This window comes from Oncorhynchus mykiss, chromosome 2, assembly GCF_057628025.1.
Source record: "Oncorhynchus mykiss isolate SJ-2025 chromosome 2, ASM5762802v1, whole genome shotgun sequence".
Classification (NCBI taxonomy): Eukaryota; Metazoa; Chordata; class Actinopteri; order Salmoniformes; family Salmonidae; genus Oncorhynchus; species Oncorhynchus mykiss.
In genome coordinates, this window is record NC_143023.1 from 102,986,624 (window position 1) to 103,011,419 (window position 24,796).

The 24,796-nt window shown below is 43.5% G+C and overlaps 3 protein-coding genes across 9 annotated transcripts in view; 2 read left to right on the forward strand and 1 right to left on the reverse strand.

The window, feature by feature from the left end:
* Window positions 1-564: 564 nt before the first annotated feature.
* On the reverse strand, window positions 565-5,585 carry kbtbd4 (kelch repeat and BTB domain containing 4). Of its 2 annotated transcripts, none has more exons than XM_021578896.3 (7): window positions 5,508-5,585; window positions 4,927-5,101; window positions 4,495-4,649; window positions 4,192-4,363; window positions 3,812-3,953; window positions 3,568-3,674; window positions 565-3,334 (listed from the first exon to the last, which is right to left on the reverse strand). In XM_021578896.3, the coding sequence occupies exons 2-7, from the start codon at window positions 5,077-5,079 to the stop codon at window positions 2,474-2,476; spliced, it is 1,590 nt and encodes a 529-aa protein (XP_021434571.1). In that variant the 5' UTR covers window positions 5,080-5,101; window positions 5,508-5,585; the 3' UTR covers window positions 565-2,473. The 2 variants fall into 2 exon arrangements, with proteins under 2 accessions (XP_021434571.1, XP_036817287.1); XM_036961392.2 differs by having other exon boundaries at window positions 5,397-5,564.
* Window positions 5,586-5,626: 41 nt separating this feature from the next.
* Window positions 5,627-10,820, forward strand: LOC110501379 (protein FAM180A). The gene is made up of 3 exons (XM_021578910.3): window positions 5,627-6,120; window positions 6,353-6,432; window positions 8,570-10,820. Exons 1-3 carry the CDS (start codon window positions 6,012-6,014, stop codon window positions 8,921-8,923), a joined length of 543 nt encoding a protein of 180 aa, XP_021434585.3. The 5' UTR covers window positions 5,627-6,011; the 3' UTR covers window positions 8,924-10,820.
* A 2,013-nt stretch (window positions 10,821-12,833) lies between these two features.
* Window positions 12,834-24,796, forward strand: part of LOC110501386 (kinesin-like protein KIF23) — a 40,010-nt gene continuing 28,047 nt past the window's right edge. For 3 of the 6 annotated variants that reach the window (XR_016490335.1, XM_090214656.1, XM_090214660.1), the window contains exons 1-10: window positions 13,131-13,253; window positions 13,467-13,533; window positions 14,183-14,311; window positions 15,308-15,413; window positions 16,819-16,955; window positions 17,124-17,236; window positions 19,502-19,672; window positions 21,903-21,950; window positions 22,309-22,421; window positions 23,323-23,444. Coding sequence is in view for 5 of the 6 variants with exons in the window: in XM_090214656.1 (XP_090070782.1) it covers window positions 13,240-13,253; window positions 13,467-13,533; window positions 14,183-14,311; window positions 15,308-15,413; window positions 16,819-16,955; window positions 17,124-17,236; window positions 19,502-19,672; window positions 21,903-21,950; window positions 22,309-22,421; window positions 23,323-23,444 (1,020 nt within the window). In the remaining variant the exon portion in view is untranslated. Of the gene's footprint in view, window positions 13,254-13,466; window positions 13,534-14,182; window positions 14,312-15,307; window positions 15,414-16,818; window positions 16,956-17,123; window positions 17,237-19,501; window positions 19,673-21,902; window positions 21,951-22,308; window positions 22,422-23,322; window positions 23,445-24,796 lie in introns of all 6 variants that reach the window. The other 3 variants (XM_090214655.1, XM_090214664.1, XM_090214651.1) reach the window with 2 other exon arrangements.

The following is a 24,796-nucleotide window of genomic DNA, read 5'->3' on the forward strand; positions in this document are numbered from 1 at the left end:
TGGAACAGGCCCAAAACATTGGGAGTGGAACAGGCCCAAAACATTAGGAGTGGCACAGGCCCAAAATATTGGGAGTGGAACAGGCCCAAAACATTGGGGTTAGAACAAGGCCCAAAACATTAGGAGTGGCACAGGCCCAAAACATTAGGAGTGGAACAGGCCCAAAACATGGGAGTGGCACAGGCCCAAAACATTAGGAGTGGAACAGGCCCAAAACATGGGAGTGGCACAGGCCCAAAACATGGGAGTGGCACAGGCCCAAAACATTAGGAGTGGCACAGGCCCAAAACATGGGAGTGGCACAGGCCCAAAACATTAGGAGTGGCACAGGCCCAAAACATGGGAGTGGCACAGGCCCAAAACATTAGGAGTGGAACAGGCCCAAAACATGGGAGTGGCACAGGCCCAAAACATTAGGAGTGGAACAGGCCCAAAACATGGGAGTGGCACAGGCCCAAAACATTGGAGTGGCACAGGCCCAAAACATTAGGAGTGGCTAACAAGCTGTTGGTTTGAAAGCCAGGCATTGCTTGCAGGTCATCCAACATGGAACAGAAAAACAGCTGGATTTCTAACATTTTTATTAGATAATATTAACATTTCTCACCACCACACAAGGCGGAACAGAGTGCTTTGTGCTGCAAAAATATCACATATTCAAAAAGATTAGCTGGCTAGCCAGATCAACAAGTCATGATTTTAAAACTAAGCGGTGCTTCATAATTGACACATTGCTGAATAAACTAGTTCATTTAACTTTGTCTAAACAGCTGACGAGATTGCCTAGTGCGTTGCATGCCCCAATGATTGAATTGAACATTCATATGAAAAGTCATTTGGTTAACATTTGAACATTTAATAAATAAAACGTTATACTCACATTTCATGAGGTTGTCATTTATCTAGCTAGAAAGTATTCTCCCAGGAAATGGCGAATGAGAATGCGGTGACCTCATAACGCTACGCGCCTCAAAGATAATCCCAATGAATGGAGATAGTCGACTCATCTGAAGTCACATTCGCTGACTGTAATACTTCGACAGGCATAACTTGCTAAAAATTATTTTAAGCACAGAATACAGATCCACAAGCACTTTTTTCTGAATACGGAAATCCACGTTCCACAGTTGTAAATGTTAGGGATGTCTGAACAGCCTGTTTGTTCACATTGTAGTTTTATTTGTGAGCTTTGTTGAATATATTTACAGATAATGGGATGTATTGGTGACATTGGCAAGAAAATATGATCTCTGAATTCTCCGATCGTGTGGTTTCATCCCATCACTTATTGCTGTACAATGAACATGATTTACAGCTGTGAGGATGACTGCATCAGAGACCATAAGAGACAGAAAGATCAGCTTATGTAATGTAACACCTTACAGAGTATTCAGACCCCTTGACTTTTTACACATTTTCTTACGTTACAACCTTATTTTAAAATAGATTTTTTTTTCAAAACGGGAAAAAAAAATCCATATCAATCTACGCACAATACCCAATAATGACATCACAATACCCAATAATGACATCACAATACCCAATAATGACATCACAATACCCAATAATGACATCACAATACCCAATCATGACAAAGCTAAAAAAAAATAATATTTTTTTGCAAATTTATTACAAATAATACAAACGGAAATATCACATTTACATAAGTATTCAGACCCTTCACTCAGTACTTTGGCAGCGATTACAGCCTTGAGTCTTCTTGGGTATGACGCCACAAGCTTGGCACACCTGTATTTGGGGAGTTTCTCCCATTCATCTCTGCAGATCCTCTCAAGCTCTGTCAGGTTGGGTGAGGAGTGTCGCTGCACAGCTATTTCCAGGTCTCTCCAGCGATGTTTGATCAGGTTCTGGCTGACCAAGACCCTTCTCCCCCGATTTCTCAGTTTGGTCGGGCGTCCAGCTCTAGGAAGAGTATTGATGGTTCCAAACTTCTTCCATTTAAGAATAATGGAGGCCACTGTGTTCTTGGGGACCTTCAATGCTGCAGACATTTTTTGGTACCCTTCCCCAGATCTCTGCCTCGACACAATCCTGTCTCGGAGCTCTATGGACAATTATTTAGATGGTTTGGTTTTTGCTCTGACATGCACCTGTCAACTGTGGGACCTTATATAGACAGGTGTGTGCCTTTCCAAATCATGTTCAATCAATTTGAATTTACCACAGGTGAACTCCAATCAAGTTGTAGAAACATTTCAAAGATGATCAATGGAAACAGGATGCACCTGAGCTCAATTTAGAGTCTCATAGCAAAGGTTCTTATATAAATAAGATAGGGGGGGGTTCTATAAATTTGCTAAAATATCGAAAAACCTGCTTTTGCTTGGTCATTATGGGGTTTGGTGTGTAGATTGAGAGAATAAGACTTTAACGGTCAAAGTAAAAAGGATCTGAATATTTTTCATTCTATATTCTCAAATACCTCATGCCCTCACCGTAGTGAGTTTAAACTTTAGGCTAGGACAAACTGCCAGTTGGTCAGCAGTATCTTAATCCCCTTGATAACAGTCACGGCTGACGTAGCGGGGTTAAACTTCAACGTGTGAGCGTCTCCTTTTGTACACCTCTCTCTGAACACGTAGACGGAGCCGTTACAGCTGGCCACCTTCCAGAAGGACGGCACACAGCTCCACACCTCTGGGAAGCGTAGCCTGGTGAAGCTCTCCAACAGTGGGTTGTAACACACCAGGGAGTCCCCCTCTGCTACGATGAACAGCAGATCCATGTGGGCGGCGGCGTGCATCACTCCCGCCAACGGCAGAACGTAAGGCTTCAATTGGCACTTCTGAGTCTTCGTGTCGAAGCACTGGATGAGTCGTGACGGCTTGGTGAAGAAGTCCATGTCATTCTCTTCCCCCCCCAGTATGTAGATGGTTCCTCCCAGGTTAACCCCCGCCGCCCCGGACACCGCCGTATCCAGCTGGCTAGTCTCCGTCCACACGTTGTCCTTCACCGTGTAGTAAATCACGGCGTTGGACAGTGTGTCCTGGAGCGTCTTACCTCCCAGACTATAGACGGCATCCTGGAGCGAGACTGAGACCATGGTGTGGCTGAGACGATCTCGGGGCAGCGGGGCACAGCGCTCCCAGTCCATGGTCTGCATGTTACACTTCCACATGCGGCGAGGGATGGACCCCCCTACCACGTAGAGGTCCGGCCCGTGTTTACAGGCTGCTGTGATCTGGTGACACAGGCTGTTCTGGCCGCTGACGCTGATGGCATCGTCCTCGTCACAGTGCAGGGAAATGGCCAGGGAGTGGGTCCTCGTCTCCTCCTTACCTATCAGGTAGATGTGCACCTTCTCACCGATCTCCTGCAAAGACACAGTGAGGGAATCAATAGTCACTACATGTATAACTAGAATGATATATACTAAAATTGTAGGGGAAAAAAAACAAACATTTGTGTCGGTGAACATGTTTTAGCTACGACCTCCGTAAAACTGGGTGCATCTCAAAAAAACTCCCCCCAAAAAGTCCCCCTAATCTGATAGAAATATTACAGACGTGCAGTGGAGTTCAGGGTTCTAGAATGAGAACACTGTACCTTGAGGTTCTCCTGGAGAACAGTGGAGAACTCTTCTCTCTCCACCTTGTTGTGGTTGATCCAGGATTGGATGGCGACCGTGGGGTTCTGAGAGGTTGGAACACCGTCTGGACAACAGAAACACGGGTAAGGGCCTGACAAAATGGCCGCCGTGGCATTACCCAGGTGGGTGATGAATATGGTGGTGGGGTAAGTTTCCCCCCATTACTATGTAAATCAAATCAAACAAGAAATCCATAAGTACCTTTGATAATGTCCATGAGGAGACAGAGTGGCAGGTTGAGGAACTCATCAGTCTGGTGAAGTTGGACCAGGTGGATCTTAGCACAATGTTTGGCTGCAGTATACAACTCCTGGTCACTGTGCCTGTCTGCCAGCCACATCACCTACAGCAGGAAGAAGTCAATCAACTGACAGTACTTCAAAAAGCTACCGTGTGGAACAAGATGACAAGATGGTCAGATTGACAGCAGCTACACAGATCCAGTACCTTGACGAATACAATTCACATTTCTATCTGAGTCCTTCCTATCTACAAACGGAACACACATGTGCTCATTAATTCAGACACCAATGATTGGCTGTATCAGGTCCAGGAAATAGAAACGCAGCCAATCAGCTCACCTGTAGGCAATTCTTGACATCTACGGTGCGTGACAGGAAGCGGGAGCATTCTTCAAACAGAGCAGTCAGCTGGTACATGTCAGCCATCTCATAGGTGTCCTGCAGCTCCTCCACTGTCAGCTTCACTGTCCCGTGGTAGATGTAGTCAACCAGCAGCTGGAAGACTGATGCGCTGTATAGAAAATAGACTTCATTGTCCAATTGGTGAGAAACAACTCATTGAGCAGTTTATGGGTCAAGTGCCATGTGCAAAGGGCACAACGGCAGGCGATGGCACCAGGGATTAGAGACCAGCAGCCCTACCTGACGTCCTTCAGTTGGATGCTACGTGTGTGAGCCTCTCTCAGGTTGGATGTGAACATGGATCTAAAGAAGCTGCTCTGGGCTGACAGTACCAGGCGGTGCAGGTTAAAATCCCTCCCTTCCACCTTCACCGTCACGTCAGCGAACAGGCCGTCCTGAAGACACAGGGATATAAGATGGAGGAACCGTCAATGTCATCATACCTCCGAAACTAATGCTGCACTGGGAGACAGACTTCAAATGAATGGAGCATATATGATTCCTTGGTCCTTTCTCAATTAATCTTTCCTTGATTACTCACATCCTCTCTCCTTGCCTCCTCTTCAAACCCCATTGGAGATGAATGCCTGAGGGGAGGGAACCTTCACCTCTTATAAGTTTTGAGGAGATAGGATGCGAGGAATCAGAGAAAGTTGAATTGAGATTCCTTACCTGCAGACATAGGTCCATGATGCTCTGCACCACACGGCTGGAGTGGGAGCGGTCTGTAAAGGTGTAACCTAGAAAGTAGTTCTCCTCTGCCACCAAGGAGCCTGCTCCTACACTCTGTCCCCCGAACCTGGCCCTGTCCCCACTGGACTCCATCTCACCAGCTAGCAGGGTTAGGCTACATGAGAACCATCGAGAAACACAATAGTTAGTGTGTATAGTTAAAAACACTGCCGGTTAAGACAACTACAAATTAACTAAAAAGCAGACTATAGACTACGAATGTGCAGAGATTTAAAAACCTGCTGGTTCGTGTTTCTATGCGAACTGAAATCACACTGGTTTTAACTGGACTAACGTTATGTATTATTTCGGTTTACGAAACCAGAAAAATAGATAATGCTCATTCATTGGCTGTCAGTAAAAGTTAGTTACTGTAGCAAGCGAAGCAACCAAACGGTACAAATCCTTACCGCGCCACTATTCTGACACCAAACACGCCGAGTTGTTTAACTAACAGTTTAATCAATATCAGATTCTGGTTTAAGATATCATTTATTGGCTAGTAAACCTTTTCAGCCTACCTTTGCTCCACTATCTGATCTATTTCATCATACGGAAGACGGCGTAATATTCACCGGAAGTAAACAAACCTTTTTCCTGGCCAGCTCAGCTGATGCTGATGCCAGAGATAGGTGCTGCCACTGTGTGGTGGAGATATGTTACAACAGTCTACTTCATTTTTTGTGTGTGTAAATCGCAGGTCTCCAATCCTGGTCCTGGGGCACACAGGGTGTACCGAACTTTGTTTAACTACTACACATTCAGTCATAGGCTTTAGTGATGACCGTAGTTGAATCGTTGAATTGGGTGTGTAGGCCTACTAACGTGATGGAACATAAGCCTGCACACCCAGTAGGTCCCTTAGGACCAGGAAGGAACAACTATGCTGTAAACGTATGAGCCAACTGGCCCTCATGCCTTTTTCCTAGGTGGAAGAATGTATGGCATTCTAGCCTAGACTCGTGGCTATCGGACTGAGTTTTATTGAAGAGTAGCAAAGGATAGAAGGAGACAGTGAAATCATCATGCAATCAGAGGTATACAGTCATAAAAGAGAGATGGTGGCAAAACCTCGACCAAGAGTTCTCATATGGGTCACCGTAGCGATGGTGTGGTGTCAAGATCTTTTAGAAGGTGAGTTATAATTGTTTTTAAACTATCTTTGAATGAAAGATATGTTGTGTTTTGAATGCAATGCATTCATAAATGGATATAAAATAGATGGATTGAATATCAAGATTTACATTCGCATGTAATTGAATACCGCAACAGGTTCTAAGTGGAAGTTGAGTTAAATTAAGTCCTACATTTCTGAGAGTAACATTATTCATTTTTATCATGAAAAGACCAACTTTCTCTCTCTCAGATGTGTCTGGTGCCGTACATGGCGGTCTTCCTTCCCAGGGCTTGGGCCAATCCATCACCGATTCAAACCTGATGTTTGAGGTTGGAGTTACACTTCTATTAGCCTGGTCCCAGATCAGTTAGTCAGTCTGGTCTTGTTGACAACTACCATCAAAGTCAGCAAGAAAGAACAAACAGATCTGGGAACAGGCTTAATTTATATGAGCATATTGTATTTTCTCTTTTGTAGTTTCTGTTTTGCCCCACCATCTGTTTCCTCAACTTCTTTCTTGTACATATGTTATTACACTACCTGACCAAAAGTATGTGGACACCTGCTCATCTACACTACCTGACCAAAAGTATGTGGACACCTGCTCATCTACACTACCTGATCAAAAGTATGTGGACACCTGCTCATCTACACTACCTGACCAAAAGTATGTGGACACCTGCTCATCTACACTACCTGACCAAAGGTATGTGGACACCTGCTCATCTACACTACATGACCAAAAGTATGTGGACACCTGCTCATCTACACTACCTGATCAAAAGTATGTGGACACCTGCTCATCTACACTACATGACCAAAAGTATGTGGACACCTGCTCATCTACACTACCTGACCAAAAGTATGTGGACACCTGCTCATCTACACTACATGACCAAAAGTATGTGGACACCTGCTCATCTACACTACCTGATCAAAAGTATATGGACACCTGCTCATCCATTAATATGAAGTTGGTCCCCCCTTTGCTTCTATAACAGCCTCCACTCTTCTGGGAAGGCTTTCCACTAGATGTTGGAACATTGCTGCAGGGACTTGCTTCCATTCAGCAAGAAGAGCATTAGTTGGGCACTGATGTTGGGCGATGAGGCCTGGCTCGCAGTCGGCGTTCCAATTTATCCCAAAGGTGTTCGGTGGGGTTGAGGTCAGGGCTCTGCACTGGCCAGTCAAGTTCTTCCACACCGATCTTGACAAACCATTTTTGTGTGGACTTCGCTTTGTGCATAGGGGCATTGTCATGCAGAGAGAGGAAAGGGCCTTCCCCAAACTGTTGCCACAAAGTTGGAAGCACAGAATCATCTAGAATGTAATTGTATGCTGTCGCGTTATGATTTCCCTTCACTGGAACTAAGAGGCCGGAACTATGAAAAACAGCCCCAGACCATTATTCCTCATCCACCAAACTTTACAGTTGGCACTATGCATTGGGGTAGGTAGTGTTCCCCGGCATCCACAAACCCAGATTCGTCCGTCGGACTGTCAGATGGTGAAGCGTGATACATCACTCCAGACAACGCATTTCCACTGCTCTAGAGTCCAATGGCGGCGAGCTTTACACCACTCCAGCTGACGATTGGCATTGCGCATGGTGATCTTAGGCTTGTGCGTGGCTGCTCAGCCATGGAAACCCATTTCATGAAGCTCCCGACGAACAGTTATTGTGCTGACGTTGCTTCCAGAGGCAGTTTGGAACTCGGTAGTGAGTGTTGCAACCGAGGAAAGGCGATTTTACGCGCTTCAGTACTCAGCGTTCCCGTTCTGTGAGCTTGTGTTGCCTACCACTTCGCGGCTGAGCCGTTGTTGCTCCTAGACGTTTCCACTTCACAATAACAATACTTACAGTTGACCGGGGCAGCTCTAGCAGGCCAGAAATTTGACAAACTAACTTGTTGTAAAGGTGGCATCATATAACGGTGCCACGTTGAAAGTCGCTGAACTCTTCAGTAAGGCCATTCTACTACCAATGTTTGTCTATGGAGATTGCATGGCGGTGTACTCGATTTTGTACACCTGTCCGTAACGGATTTGGCTGAAAAAGCCGAATCCACTAATTTGAAGGGGTGTCCACATACTTTTGTATATATTGTGTATCAAATCAAATGTATTTATATAGCCCTTCTTACATCAGCTGATATCTCAAGGTGCTGTACAGAAACCCAGCCTAAAACCCCAAACAGCAAGCAATGCAGGTGTAGAAGCACGGTGGCTAGGACAAACTCCCTAGAAAGGCCAAAACCTAGGAAGAAACCTAGAGAGGAACCAGGCTATGAGGGGTGGCCAGTCCTCTTCTGGTTGTGCCGGGTGGAGATTATAACAGAACATGGTCAAGATGTTCAAATGTTCATAAATGACCAGCATGGTAAAATAATAATAATCACAGTAGTTGTCGAGGGTGCAGCAAATCATGTGTATCTTCCCACATTTGATTCTTACCTCTCCATACAGTTCTTGTTGGGTGGAGTAGAGATCGACAAAGACAACAACATCGCTCTGCTGGACCTGGAGATGGCATCTATGAGGCAGGGACGAGCTTTCCTGGCTCACATCAACGACAACATCCCCAAGACGCTCTCTTCTATGGAGCAGATGGTGAAGGACCTGGAGGACAAGAGAGGGCCTCTCCCTCTCGCCCAACCCCGCTTTGAGAGCCTCATCCTGGGCATGGTCTACTCTGCTCACCAGGCCAAGCTCCAGGAGAGAGAGAAGGACCAGGAGAAATGGGGAGAGGTGCTGATACGTCTGGCTAATATTACAGTCAACGAGCTGCGTAGACTGGAGACCATCACAATATTCACTTAGATTAAGATACAGACTGTTCATTAGCCTGGTCCCAAGCTTGTAATTATCTTTTTTAATACAGTATACAAAAGGATATATACAGTAGCAGTCAAAAGTTTAGACACACCTACTGATTCAAGGGTTTTTCTTTATTTTTTACTATTTTCTACATTATAGAATAATAGTGAAGATATCAAAACTATGAAATAACACATATGGACCAAAAGTAACCAAAAAAAGTGTTAAACAAATCAAAATATATTTTCAATTCTTCAAAGTAGCCACCGTTTGCCTTGATGACAGCTTTGCACACTCTTGGCATTCTCTCAACCAGCTTCATGAGGTCGTCACCTGGAATGCATTTCAATTAACAGGTGTGCCTTGTTAAAAGTTCATTTGTGGAATTTCTTTCCTTCTTAAAGCAGTTGAGCCAGTCAGTTGTACTGTGATAAGGTAGGGGTGGTATACAGAAGATAGCTCTATTTGGTAAAAGACCAAGTCCATATTATGGCAAGAACAGCTCAAATAAGCAAAGAGAAACGACAGTCCATCATTACTTTAAGACATGAAGGTCAGTCAATACGGAAAATTTCAAGAAATGTGAAAGTTTCTTCAAGTGCAGTCGCAAAAACCATCAAGCGCTATGATGAAACTGGCTCTCATGAGGACTGCCACAGGAAAGGAAGACCCAGAGTTACCTCTGCTGCAGAGGATAAGTTCATTAGAGCTACCAGCCTCAGGTAATCGGCAATCAACTGCACCTCAGATTGCAGCCCAAATAAATGCTTCACAGAGTTCAAGTAACAGACACATCTCAACATCAACTGTTCAGAGGAGACTGCTTGAATCAGGCCTTCATGGTCAAATTGCTGCAAAGAAACCACTACTAAAGGACACCAATAATAAGAAGAGACTTGCTTGGGCCAAGAAACACGAGCAATGGACAATAGACTGGTGGAAATCTGTCCTTTGGTTTGATGAGTCCAAATTTGAGATCTTTGGTTCCAACCGCCGTGTCTTTGTGAGACACCGAGTAAGTGAACGGATGATCTCCACATGTGTGGTTCACACCCTGAAGCATGGAGGAGATGGTGTGATGGTGTGGGGGTGCTTTGCTGGTGACACTGTCCGTGATTTAGTTAGAATTCAAGGCATCCCATCTTGGTTGAGCTTAGTGGGACTATCATTTGTTTTTTAACAGGATTTAACAATGACCCAAAACACACTTCCAGGCTGTGTAAGGGCTATCTTATCAAGAAGGAGAATGATGGAGTGCTGCATCAGATGACTTGGCCTCCACAATCATCCGACCTCAACCCAATTGAGATGGTTTGGGATAAGTTGGACTGGAGAGTGAAGGAAAAGCAGCCAACAACTGCTCAGCATATGTGGGAACTCCTTCAAGACTGTTGGAGAAGCATTCCAGGTCATTCCAGGTCACCTCATGATGCTGGTTGAATGCCAAGAGTGTGCAAAGCTGTCATCAAGGCAAAGGGTGGCTACTTTGAAGAATATAAAATTGATTTTGATTTGTTTAACACTTTTTTGGTTACTACATGATTCCATATGTGTTATTTCATAGTTGTGATGTCTTCACTATTATTCTACAATGTATAAAACATGAAAAATAAAGAAAAACCTTTGAAGAAGTAGGTGTGTCCAAACTTTTGGCTGGTTCTGTATTACAGTAATTGTACTGTATATATTTGTTTAAACAAATTATCATCAGCAACAGAGGTATACAGAACACCTGAAACACAATTAATACTTTGAAACACAGTGGAACATTGTAAGACATATTTCAAACATTTGTGGATTTCTATCATGTGGTGTCAATCATGATTGTCCATGTTTATATCCTTTCCAGCATTTGCTTTGTTTGTCAATGGAAGTTTTGAATAAAAGAACATGGTTCGAACAACTAAAATATAATAAATCATATCAAATCAAACTTTATTTGTCACATGCGCCGAATACAACAAGTGTAGACCTGTTTCCTCCAGCATCTTCACACGGTCCTTTGCTGCTGTTCTGGGATTGATTTGCACTTTTCGCACCAAATTAAGTTAATCTCTAGAAGACAGAACGCGTCTCCTTCCTGAGCGGTATGAAGGCTGCGTGGTCCCACTCTTCCTTAACCATGTCTCAGTAATGACCAACACATCTGGATTGGAGCTGTGAATCCACACTTTCAATTGATCCATTTTAGGAATTAAGCTTCTAGTATTAACGTGCAGAGAACCCAGGCTTTTACGAGAGCAGAAATCAGTGAAGCAGATATCATATCAGAGCACAAGTCAGAATTGGGGCTAGCAACAGTAGATGGGCCAGGGTGTACATGCACATTTCCAGATATCATCAACAGTAAAACAATCAGGGCACGGCAGAGGACAAGGAGAGCTCTGCAGTGCTGATTTGTGACATTTGAATGTGCATCAGATGGCAACAAGATCAGGTGTTGGAACAAACAGTCTCTCCCACGGCTGGCTAAAAAAGCAAGTTCATAGTCAACAAAGCACGCAGGAGTCATGAGGCAAATAGCATCAAGCACAAGAAAAATATATAACGACTTGGGGCTAGCCATTGTAAGTTCAGAGTCACTCGCCCCAAGTGCTGGAGTGCTGGAGGCGAGAGCGAAAGCTCCAGAGAGAGGGGGGAGTGTGGCGGGGGTACCTGTACCATACAGGGGGAGACAGACCAGGGCAGACGGTGAACAGATCGCAAGGTAGAACCCAAGCAGCAGTGTGGCAGGCAACGGGAGGCTTCGCCATTCCTCTACCTTGACTTCTGCTTTGATTGTGATGCCTCAGTAGGAGCCTTCTTAGCCGGTTTCCTTTCTGACTGTGTATGCTGGGTGCAGAAATGAAACAATCAGCAATGAAAAACAAATCACTCTTATTCAACACAAAACAGATTGTCAACATACAGATATGATATCCGATGCCTCAACTCTAAATGAATGGAAAATACAGGCACAGAATAATTCCTCGTTATATGTACATATCTACCTCATTAACTCGTACCCCTGCACATCAACTCGGTACTGGTACACCGTATATACAGCCAAGTTATCATTCGTTACTCTTATTATTACGTGTTTTACTTTTCTCTATTTTATTTATCTCTGCATTGTTGTGAAGGGCTCGTAAGCATTTCACTGTTACACCTGTTGTTTACGAAGCATGTGACGAATAAACATTTATTTGACATTATTTATGGAAATTAGCAGTTATGGAAAAAGTACCCAGTTGTCATACATGAGTAAAAGTAAAGATACTTTAATAGAAAATTACTCAGGTAAAAGTGAAAGTCACCCAGTAAAATACCCAGTAAAATACTACTTGAGTAAAAGTCTAAAAGTATTTGGTTTTAAGTATACTTCAGTATTAAAAGTAAAATTATTTGCAAAAATATACTTAATTAAGTAGACAATCCAAACAGCACAATTGTCTTGTTTTTTTTATTTATGGGTAGTCAAGGTCACACCAACACTCAGACCTAATTTACAAATGAAGCATGTGTGTTTAGGGATTCTGCCGCATCAGAGGCAGTAGGGATGAATTCAACCATTTTGCTGTCCTGTTAAGCATTCCAAATGTAATGAGTACTTTTGGGTGTCAGGGAAAATGTACGAAGTAAAAAGTGCAATATTTTCTTTAGGAATGTAGTGAAGTAAAAGTAAAAGTTGTCAAATATGTAAATAGTAAAATAAAGTACAGATACCCAGAAAAACGACTTAAGTAATACTTTAAAGTATTTGTACTTAAGCACTTTACACCACTGGAAATGAGACCTTTCCAATTCATTTACGACTGATGAAATGGACTCTTCTCAACACGAATACAAACATACACACTTTTTGGTAACTATCACTTTAATTTAGGAACAAAATTGGAATCAACCACACTGATCGACATAGCTTATTAAACTCACATTTACTGTAGCTAGATGGTTGCACAAGAACAAACGAAAACGGTAGGGGGCAAGGTCAGACAGCCAGACTGCATGTAATGCATGTTCTTCAAATTACTTGATGCACGAGTTCAACATATGTGTTGAGCTCCTTGTTCTTCGTTTTATTGCAATTTCCATGCATACGCCACACGTGTTGTGTACCTACTCTGTAAATTACAGCTTCTACCCAGTAGGTGGCAGTGTTGTATAAATGGCTTTTATGGCTTTGGAAGTTCCGGACCTTTTTCGTTTACCAGAAATAGTTGGGAGGAACTTCCGTTGTTTCAGTCTCCGCTGATTGGTTAAATTTGAAAAATATTTAGTCCGCGAGGTAGAGGGAACGTTGGAGCTGGAAGCAAGAAATCAAACCATAACAATTCACCATGATACGACCTACGTGAGTAGAAAAATTACAATTTCAATAAAGAAAACATGATTTATTATTAAAGTTATTTGCAAATAACCAATATCTTTAGACCGCTATTTTCGTAATGTAAACCACGTCAAGTTGTCGTTAGCTGGCTAACGCTAGCCGACCAGGTCAACTAAGGCTAAATTGGTCGAGTCGCTAACTTGGTTACCTGTTGGGTTTTTCATTTGATTTGCTTAGGAAGCATAAAACCCCCCGTAGACCTGCTCCAAAGAAGCCATCCAGCAACCAGAAAGATCCAGTTGGTGTAAGTAAACGACAAAAACATTCCTTACTAACTAGTCAGCACTTTTGGAAAAAATGTATCTGCCACTGAGTTGGTTACTGTGATGGTTTAATGATTTCCTCAATTCTCCTGCATGGCAAGAATAACTTAACTAAATCCATTTGCAAACCATTTGCAGTTATATATATATATATATATATATATAAGTTACTCAAGTTCTATGATAAAGCTACAGCAGAGCCACATGTATTGAATGTCTGGAGACAAGTGGGTTGGGATGTATTGAATGTCTGGAGACAGGTGGGTTGGGGACCTGATCGAGCGTCATCACATTGAACTTGTGCCCATGGAATGAATCTAATTGGCTAACTATATGATCCAGCCACTTTAAGCCAATGAAAACCATGTTTGTAAGTGTTTGATAAAGTGTCCCCCAAATTTCCTATGTAGTACACTCCTTTTGACCAGAACCCTACGCCCCCCGGTCAAAACTAGTGTTCCTATATAGGTCAAAATTAGTGCACTAAATAGGGAATGTGTTATTTGGAGCTCAGACTACTAGAGAAAGAGTTGGGGGACGTCAGGCCACTCCTACAGGACTACTCTGAGGTGCATCACGTTGTAATTGTTTTAGCTGTAGTTATTGTATTGTTTTGGTGCCGTCTCTCAGGTTTACTGTCGTGTGAGACCTCTTGGAGTGGAGGATGAGGAGTGTTGTATTGAGGTGATCAGCAACACCACCATCCAGCTACACGCTCCTGACGGACTCAAAGCCAACAGGAATGGAGAGTTCAAGGAGGTATGTTTGTCTGAAACCTCTGTGTGACATGTATTTGTGACATCGTAGCTATTTCCGCTGCTGCTGAAGAAGAAACTGAAAAGCATGAGTTGACAGACACCCTAAGAATGTAGGAGTGCATGTACGACCCATATACGGGTTGTACATGGCATATTTGGGCACTGATTAATGCTTAAATTGGAATGCAGTGGCTGTACAGTAAAATGCTATACACGACGGCAGAGCTCTGGCTCTGCGCTTCAGGTCGCTGTCACTTTAATAATGTTTACATACTGCTTTACTCATCTCATATGTAATGTGTTCTATTCTGCTGTATTTCACTCAATCATACTCTGACATTGCTCATCCTCTTATTTTTTTATTTCTTAATTTCATTTTACTTCTAGATTTGTGTGCATTGTTGTGAATTGTTAAATACTTCTGCACTGTTGGAGCTAGTAACAAGCATTTCGCTACACCCGCATTAACATCTGCTAAATATGTGTATGTTGCCAAAATAATTTGTTTTGTTTGACAGCTGTCCCATCCCTCCTGCTAATTTGGCAACTTTTGCACAAAAAAAATGTGGTCTGAGGGAAATGCTGGATACGACTTGATGTATTTTGAAAGGTCAGATGTTGAGGAACGTAATAAACACTACTTTGATGTCAAACAGCCGCCGCGGCCAAAACACTGAAGGACTCCATTCTATGCACACCACAATTATCGTTTTCCTTGAACTGCATTGTGAAAGACTAAGATCATATTTCATCATTTAGCTAGTCATATTGGCAATATAACATGCTTTCAAATGATGCCCACTGGACCCATAATTGTGTAAAAAAAAAAAATGTAATAGTGATGGTGGTGGTAAGTCAAGGGGTATGAATACTTTCTGCAACCACTGTTAACCTGTGTTTCATGTCTGTCATTAAAGCTAAACAAGGTGCTGTATGTGTCCTGGCATCAGACAGACGGCCAGAGCGATTTGGGCTAACAGACGCTTTGCTTTGACAGACGCAGTACTCCTTCAAGAAGGTGTTCTGCATTAAGACGTCCCAGATGGAATTGTTTCAGGATGTTGCCAAGCCCCTCGTGGATGACCTCATTCACAGTAAAAATGGTAAGGGGAAAAACCGGTTCATAACCCTTTCATCTTCTGTTCTGTTGCCCAACAGCTGGTCATCTGTGATCAGAGGTTCGACACTCTTCAGCTGCTGTTTGACAGGAAGATGAACAGGCCCCTGCAGTTTTATACAGTGGGATGTTATTACAAGGTCCGGTCAATTAAACCCTCATGACCTGTACCCTGTATTGGTATGTTAATAGGGGTGAACTGCATACATGAGTTCTAGATGGGTTGCTTAGCAACAACCTCAACTATGGTATGTTAATGGAGGTGAACTGCATACATGAGTTCTAGATGGGTTGCTTAGCAACAACCTCAACTATGGTATGTTAATGGGGGTGAACTGCATACATGAGTTCTAGATGGGTTGCTTAGCAACAATCTCAACTATGGTATGTTAATGGGGGTGAACTGCATACATGAGTTCTAGATGGGTTGCTTAGCAACAACCTCAACTATGGTATGTTAATGGGGGTGAACTGCATACATGAGTTCTAGATGGGTTGCTTAGCAACAACCTTAACTGGTTAAAAAAAACAGATGGGGTTGGCTGAGATTGTTGACAACGTATCTATAATTGGTCTCCAATGTTTATTGAAAACAAGATGCAATGAGCACTTGTCTCAATACATCGTTATAGTTGATGGTTACCTAGATAGCTAATTTGAACCATATTAGCATAGACATGACATCAGTCAACACCTCAAAACAAGACATGCTATCTACAACGAGATGAAACGAGCCACCTAGGATTCTCCACATGGCAGCTTGCTAGCTGTCTGGCCATCCCGAACCATAACAACACATAGCAGCTTCTTGTCATTGTAGCTAGCTGTCTGGCCATCCATAACAACACATGGCAGCTTCTTGTCATTGTAGCTAGCTGTCTGGCCATCCAGAACCATAACAACACATGGCAGCTTGTTGTCATCGTAGCTAGCTGTCTGGCCATCCAGAACCATAACAACACATGGCAGCTTCTTGTCATTGCTGCTAGCTGTCTGGCCATCCAGAACCATAACAACACATGGCAGCTTCTTGTCATTGCTGCTAGCTGTCTGGCCATCCAGAACCATAACAACACATAGCAGCTTCTTGTCATTGCTGCTAGCTGTCTGGCCATCCAGAACCATAACAACACATAGCAGCTTCTTGTCATTGCTGCTAGCTGTCTGGCCATCCAGAACCATAACAATATTTTTAAAGCGTGCGCGTTGTTTTTGTGACGTTGTCAGCTAACCTGTCTATCCACTTGGAACTATCTGAACTTTGAGTAACTTGTTTTCCATTGCAAAATGTTTTGCTACGGTGTGCACTAATGCATGTACGACCCTGGAATGTCTTACCATCTCGTGTTGTATGTCTATTAATCAGGATGTCTGTTCTTTCCCTTCTCCAGGTCTGCTGTTTACCTATGGGGTGACGGGCAGTGGGAAGACTTTCACTATGACTGGGTCTCCAGGACAGGGGGGGCTCCTGCCCCGCTCCCTAGACATGATCTTCAACAGCGTCGGCCCTTACCAGGCCAAACGATTCGTAAGAGAAATAACAAAGTTTTTGTTTTTCTGTTTTCTTCTTCAAAGCTGGTCTAATGTCCATAATACATACCATGTGTTATAATGATGTTGAGACTTGGTTAGAGAAATCTCCCAGCTTCGATCCATATTAAATGGGACAGTCTGGTAATTCCACTGTGATGTGCAGGTGTTAAAGACGGATGATAAGAATGGTATGGAGGTCCAGAATCAGGTGGATGCTCTGTTGGAGCGCCAGAAGAGGGAAAACCAGCCAACTGTTGTCCCTAAAACACCCTCCAGGTGAGTGTTTTTATAATGAGGAAGCCTGGAACTCAATCTCTCTAATATATTTTCCCGGTGTGATTGTAATACTGTATGTCAATGGAATATGTTTTATTTCTTTAAAAGTTGCGATGTGGAGAATGTGGACAACAGAATCACGGAATCAAGACATTAAAACATAATTAAACAATATTCAAATGTATTGAACTTAGTAGGGAATCAACTAAATGTATTGAACTTAGTAGGGAATCAACTAAATGTATTGAACTTAGTAGGGAATCAACTAAATGTATTGAACTTAGTAGGGAATCAACTAAATGTATTGAACTTAGTAGGGAATCAACTAAATGTATTGAACTTAGTAGGGAATCAACTAAATGTATTGAACTTAGTAGGGAATCAACTAAATGTATTGAACTTAGTAGGGAATCAACTAAATGTATTGAAAATGAATTAATTTGTCCACGTTGATCATAAGACATGAATAGAATGCATCAGTGATTCGTATTTCCTGTAACTGTGTAGCCGTTAGCGATCATGCTAATGAAAAGTCTTCTGGTAGATGGAAAAGCTTTTCCTAAAAACATAAAATGGCCACAAATGTATTTTATAAGAATCGCAATTGAATCATATACTGTAGAATCGCCATACGTATGGTGTCGGCACCTCAGTACGGTGATAATATTGTATTGTGAGGTCCCTGGCAGTTCTCAGCCCTATGTAATACTAATAATAATACTAATAATATTTGGGCTGCCAAATGTGGGTAGATTTAGGTATTGGCAGGTGAGACGGTCTATTCCACCAGCCACGTTGGCGGGTGGTCAATTTGCATGGCTCTACAGTGTGAGCATTTTGTAAAATGTTTATTTAACTAGGCATGTCAGTTAACAGATCTTATTCACAATGACGGCCAAACCCGGGAGACGCTGGGCCAATTGTGCGCCGCCCTATGTGATTCGCTATCATGGTTGGATGTGATACAGCCTAGATTCGAACCAGGGACTGTAGTGCACTGCCTTAGACCGCTGCGCCACTCGGGAACCCAATATTAAGCATTACATTTGCATATTATAAACTGGGTAGTTCAAGCCATTGTCATGTCTTTACTATCATTAAATTGAAGACATAGTTTTATCAAAGATTCCCTGTAATTAGTATAACGCGATCAAAGTAATTAATCGTGTACCTGTAATTAACTAGGAAATAAGGGCACCAAGGAAAGTATTCAGATTACTAAGTAATCATTTCCCAATATAACCATAGCCCCTCCCTCTGTCACTCAGGAACTTGTTCCAGTGTCTCCCTGCCCCTCCCCCTCTGCAGCACAGCCCACTGTAGCCCCTCCCTCTGTCACTCAGGAACTTGTTCCAGTGTCTGCCTGCCCCTCCCCCTCTGCAGCACAGCCCACTGTAGCCCCTCCCTCTGTCACTCAGGAACTTGTTCCAGTGTCTGCCTGCCCCTCCCCCTCCGCATCACAGCCCACTGTAGCCCCTCCCTCTGTCACTCAGGAACTTGTTCCAGTGTCTGCCTGTCAGCTAGAAATCTTTACCAAGGGGTGTGTAGGCTACCTGCGCCTCCCCCTCGGGAGCACGGCCCACTGTGCTGACGTTACAAGCGCGGTTCAGAAATTAGGGGGAAACTATTTATTAGAGAAGAATGGAATAACTTTTTCAACGCTATTTAAGGATATTATATTTATCATGTTTCACGTTGGATTTATTAACTACAAAAAGGTTAAGATGTGTGTTTTAATCCTGGTGCTGCTCTGCACACACGCTTGTTAGCTAGCTAGCTCTGGTCCATCATTAAGTCAACTCCAGGAAGTTCAGACATTCACGGTTCCTCCACAGAAGCCGCTCCTCTTAGGTATAATTCTGTGAACCTAATTCAGATAATGATATCATAACAAGATGCCCAGTGCTTCAAGCCTCCTCCGCTACCCTCGCTTGCTCTCTCCCGACACGCAAAATGTCAGTCGCATCTCACTCCCTACACGTGTCTGTCGCCCATGTAAACAAATATAGCTTGGCACGCGCCATAGCAAGCTGCTCTATCCGCACTGATTGGTGAAGTCATTTAATGTTGAACTGAAGGTGAATAATTGATTCTTTCAGAGGTTTAAAATGGAACAGAAAGGCACAATATTACCCGGTATTTTGTGTTTTGTTCCCGATTCAGAACTTTATTTTGTGGGTTTGAACGGTTGAACAAAAATAAATATGGTTTTGTTCAGAACGGAACGATTCAAAATGAATTTTGGTTCCAACCCCTGGTTTCCAGGCAGAGGCTGGACCCAGAGTTTGCAGACATGATCAACCCAGAGGAGGCCTGCAGGGCGGACGGGGTGGACGAGGACAGTAGCTACAGTGTGTTTGTGTCCTACATCGAGATATACAACAACTACATCTATGATCTGCTGGAAGAAGCCCCCTACGACCCCATCAAACCCAAGTAAGACAGTTACAGCAGCTGGAACGGAAATGGATATCGCTTTTTATTTTTCATGTTTCGGTCAGTCTATAGATATGGCAAGTATAACTAGTGAAGTTATGGATTAAAATCCTAACCCAGTATATTATAATTTCTCAGCATAACCCTAGATGAGGCTAATTCCTAAAATACAGAGCATTTAGAAAGTATTCAGACCCCTTCCCTTTTTCCACATTTTATTACATTACAGCCTTATTCTGAAATGGATTTTTAAAATCCTTATCAATCTACACACAATACCCCATAATGACAAAGCAAAAACAAGTTTTTAGAAATGTTTGCTAATTTATTAAATAAAAAAACAGCTATCACAATTACATAAGTATTCAGACTCTTTACTCAGAACTTTGTTGAAGGACCTTTGGCAGCGATTACATCCTAGAGTCTTCTTGATTATGACGCTGCAAGCTTGGCACACCTGTATTTGGGGAATTTCTCCCATTCTTCTCTGCAGAGCTTCTCAAGCTGTCAGGTTGGATGGGGAGCGTCGCTGCACAGCTATTTTCGGGTCTATCCAGCAACATTAGATCGGGTTCAAGTCTGGGCTCTGGCTGGGCCACTCAAGGACATTTAGAGACTTGTACCGAAGCCACACCTGCGTTATCCTGTTGAAAGGTGAACCTTCACCCCAGTCTGAGGACCTGAATTCTGGAGCAGGTTTTCATCAAGAATCTCTGTACTTTGCTCCATTCATCTTTCCCTCTCCTGACTAGTCACCCAGTCCCTGCTGCTGAAAAACATTCCCACAGCATGATGTTGCCACCACCATGCTCCACCGTAGGGATGGTATTGGCCAGGTGATGAGTGGTGCCTGGTTTCCTCCAGACATGACATTTGGCATTCATGTCGAATAGTTCAATAATCAGACCAGAGAATCTTGTTTCTCATGGTCTGAGAGTCCTTTAGGTGCATTTTGGCAAACTCCAAGCTTCATTTACCTTTTACTGAGGAGTGGCTTCAGTCTGGCCACTACCATAAAGGCCTGATTGGTGGTGTGCTGCGGAGATGGTTGTCCTTCTGGAAGATTCTCTTATCACCACAGAGGAACTCCGGAGTTTTGTCAGAGTGATCATCGGCTTCTTGTTTTGGTATCAGTCCCCAGATCTGTGCCTCAACATAGTCTCGGAACTCTATGGATAATTCCTTCGATCTCATGGCTTGGTTTTTCCTCCGATATGCACTGTCAACTGTTGGACCTTATATAGACAGGTGAGTGCCTTTCCAAATCATGTCCAATCAATTGAATTTGGAAAGTCCTTGAGTGGCCCAACCAAAGAACAGACTTGAATCTCATTGAAAATATGTGGATAGACTTGAAGAATGCTGTTCACCACAGCTTCCCATCTGACTTAATAGAGCTTGAGAAATCTGCAAGGAATAATGGGAGGAAATCCCCAAATCCAGACGACTCGGAGCTGATACAGACCTGCCCCGAGACGACTCGGAGCTGATGCAGACCTGCCCCGAGACGACTCGGAGCTGATGCAGACCTGCCCCGAGACGACTCGGAGCTGATGCAGACCTGCCCCGAGACGACTCGGAGCTGATGCAGACCTGCCCCGAGACGACTCGGAGCTGATGCAGACCTGCCTCGAGACGACTCGGAGCTGTAATCGCCACCAAAGGTGCTTCTACAAAGTATTGACACGGGTGTGAATACTTATGCAAATTGGATTTCTGTATTTCATTTTTTTTTTTTATGCAAACATTTCTAAAAACTTGTTTTCACTTTGTCATTATGGGGTATTGTGATGTCATTATGGGGTATTGTGTGTAGATGGGTGAGAGAACAATTCTTTCATCCACTTGGAATTCAGGCTACAGCACAACAAAATGTGCAATAAGTCAAGGGGTATGAACACTTTCTGAAGGCACTGTATGATGTTTCAAATCAGCGTAGTAGCTATCTCCTGGTCCTACTGGAAGGTATAGTTTCATATCAGAGTAGTAGCTATCTCCTGGTCCTACTGGAAGGTATAGTTTCATATCAGAGTAGTAGCTATCTCCTGGTCCTACTGGAAGGTATAGTTTCATATCAGAGTAGTAGCTATCTCCTGGTCCTACTGGAAGGTATAGTTTCATATCAGAGTAGTAGCTATCTCCTGGTCCTACTGGCTACTGGAAGGTATAGTTTCATATCAGAGTAGTTATTGCAGTCAGATAAATGTTTGTGTGTTCCTTACTTTGTTAGGTGGAATGGAGGAGGTACTCCTCAGAGGCAGCCCAACCAAGAGTTCATGTATGTCACATATAGAGCATACTCATTTAGCTACATGTATAATATACCCTAATACTGAATGTTGCAACCAGGAAGTGTTCATGGAATTGTCTGTTGTGCTTTGTAGTGGCAGAAGTGCTTCATTTAATCATGTTGAATGCTCTCTTGCTTTGTTTGGAATGTTGCTTGTCTTTCTATGTTGCTTTAGTCTTGACTGTAGCTTTCTGTGGCTGCCATCATAATACAAGGCATTAGCCTGGTTCCACATCTGTTTGGAATGTTACGAATGACCATTGTTGTTGGCCAGACGACACAAACAGAGCATGGACCAGGCTAGCTCAGCATTATCAGTCAGTTGACACTCGGTCCCTCTCTGTAGACCGCCCCAGTCTAAGCTCCTAAGAGAGGACCAGAACCACAACATGTACGTGGCCGGCTGCACCGAGGTAGAAGTTAAGTCTACAGAAGAGGCCTTTGAAGTGTTCTGGAGAGGTAAGATCGTCTCAAACCTTCACTACGTAATCAATTACATTTTATTCAAGGGCGCAGCCCGATTTCCACCGTTTGCACAGTTATTGGGGGGCGATTGGTCTGTCTGTAAATGCAGACTTATTATTATTATATATATTTTTTTTAACAGCAATAATGTTTTCTTAAAGTGCTTTACTCGTCCTAGCCACCCAGAGACCAAGCAACATTTTCATACTATCACAGCCCGTCCATTCTGTGTTTGACCTGGGCCCTATCATGTTCTTGAGTAGGTAATTGAGGTTGGTTGGGTGATTTGGTCGAGCTTGATCTCCTGTTCCTTGTTTATAAGTCGGAAGAAGAGGCGTATAGCCAACACTCAGCTCAACAGTCCAGTCTCCCACACAGTGTGATGTTGTATAGCCAACACTCAGCTCTACAGAGTCCAGTCTCCCACAGTGTGATGTTGTATAGCCAACACTCAGCTCTACAGAGTCCAGTCTCCCACACAGTGTGATGTTGTATAGCCAACACTCAGCTCAACAGTCTAGTCTCCCACACAGTGTGATGTTGTATAGCCAACACTCAGCTCTACAGAGTCCAGTCTCCCACACAGTGTGATGTTGTATAGCCAACACTCAGCTCAACAGTCCAGTCTCCCCCACAGTGTGATGTTGTATAGCCAACACTCGGCTCTACAGAGTCCAGTCTCCCCCACAGTGTGACGTTGTATAGCCAACACTCAGCTCAACAGTCCAGTCTCCCCCACAGTGTGATGTTGTATAGCCAACACTCGGCTCTACAGAGTCCAGTCTCCCCCACAGTGTGATGTTGTATAGCCAACACTCAGCTCAACAGTCCAGTCTCCCCCACAGTGTGATGTTGTAAAGGTGTATTGATGGTAGGCTGACTGTCTATGTTACAGGACAGAAGAAGAGGCGTATAGCCAACACTCAGCTCAACAGAGAGTCCAGTCGCTCCCACAGTGTCTTCATCATCAAACTGGCCCAGGCCCCTCTAGATGCAGATGGGGACAACATCTTACAGGTAATATCATATATAGTAAATGTCCCTTTTGTCTGATTCCATTGCAGAGAATGAGATAATCTCGCTGCTTAACCAATCGGAATCCATGTTTCAAGATGATGGTGCTTATGTGGCCTGGGAAATGTTCTGTGTTGACTCTGAAAATAACATTGACATATGCAATGACTCAGTGACTGGGTTCGTCGGGAAGTGGATAGAGGATGTTGTTCCTACAGTGACTGGGTTCATCAGGAAGTGGATAGAGGATGTTGTTCCCACTGTGACTGGGTTCATCAGGAAGTGGATAGAGGATGTTGTTCCTACAGTGACTGGGTTCATCAGGAAGTGGATAGAGGATGTTGTTCCTACTGTGATGATTAGAACCTATCCAAACCAGAAACCCTGGATAGATGGCAGCATTTAACCACAGAAAGGTAACTGGTGAGACATTTTAAGCATCTTAACTCTCGGGTCAGACGACATGTGCAGACCAGCGGGCTGGAGTCTTTACTGGCAGTTTCAATCTCTCCCTATCCCAGTCTGCTGTCCCCACTTTCTTCAAGATGTCAACCATTGTTCCTGTGAGTAAAGTTAACTGAACCGTGCTATGTACATAATCATTGGACACTGGTCACTTTAATAATGTTTACATCAGGCATTCCCAAACTTTCTTGTCCCATGACCTCATTTTGATATCTGAAAATTCTGTGACCCCAACCATGTGAAAGCAATTAACAGCAGCCAATGTTTACTTTTTAATTTTTTGGCTATAGCAGTCAATTGTAAAATGAACAGTATTTTTGATTGACTTCTCAACTCACCACCACTAATGAGATAGGTGTGGCTTGATGCATGTTGCATCAGAGCTTCTCAAAGTCAGGGGGCGTGGTCGACAGTGAGCACCTCATCTCTGCTGTCACATCCAACCTGGATCGATTTTTGGTTTTAATGCAGACGAGAGCACTGAATCCAGCCTCACATCGATATCAGCTGGCGACGGGTACTCTCAGTTTAATGGAGTTGGAAGTCTAAGGATTCCCAGGTCTGGGTTCCCAGTGGTTTTGAACGCAGCATTAATGCTCAGAGGGAGACGGCAGGGTGTTCCCTTTTTGATTCAGGACCCAAAACTCCTCCTTAGTGACCCGGGAATGTGTTGTCTGCAGCATTCGGTCACATGACCGCTCAATCAGCTGTTCGATTTCACTCACTGGCATGTCAACTGAGCCAAACGGCTTGGGAAGTAGGCCCCAAAGAGCTCTTTCGAGTGTTGGAGGTGAGCAATCATATCTCGGGTGGGACACTGATGCTGTTTTCTGTTAGAAACATACACAGCCTAGGGAAGGGGGTAAGAATGATTTCCTCTGAATCCACTG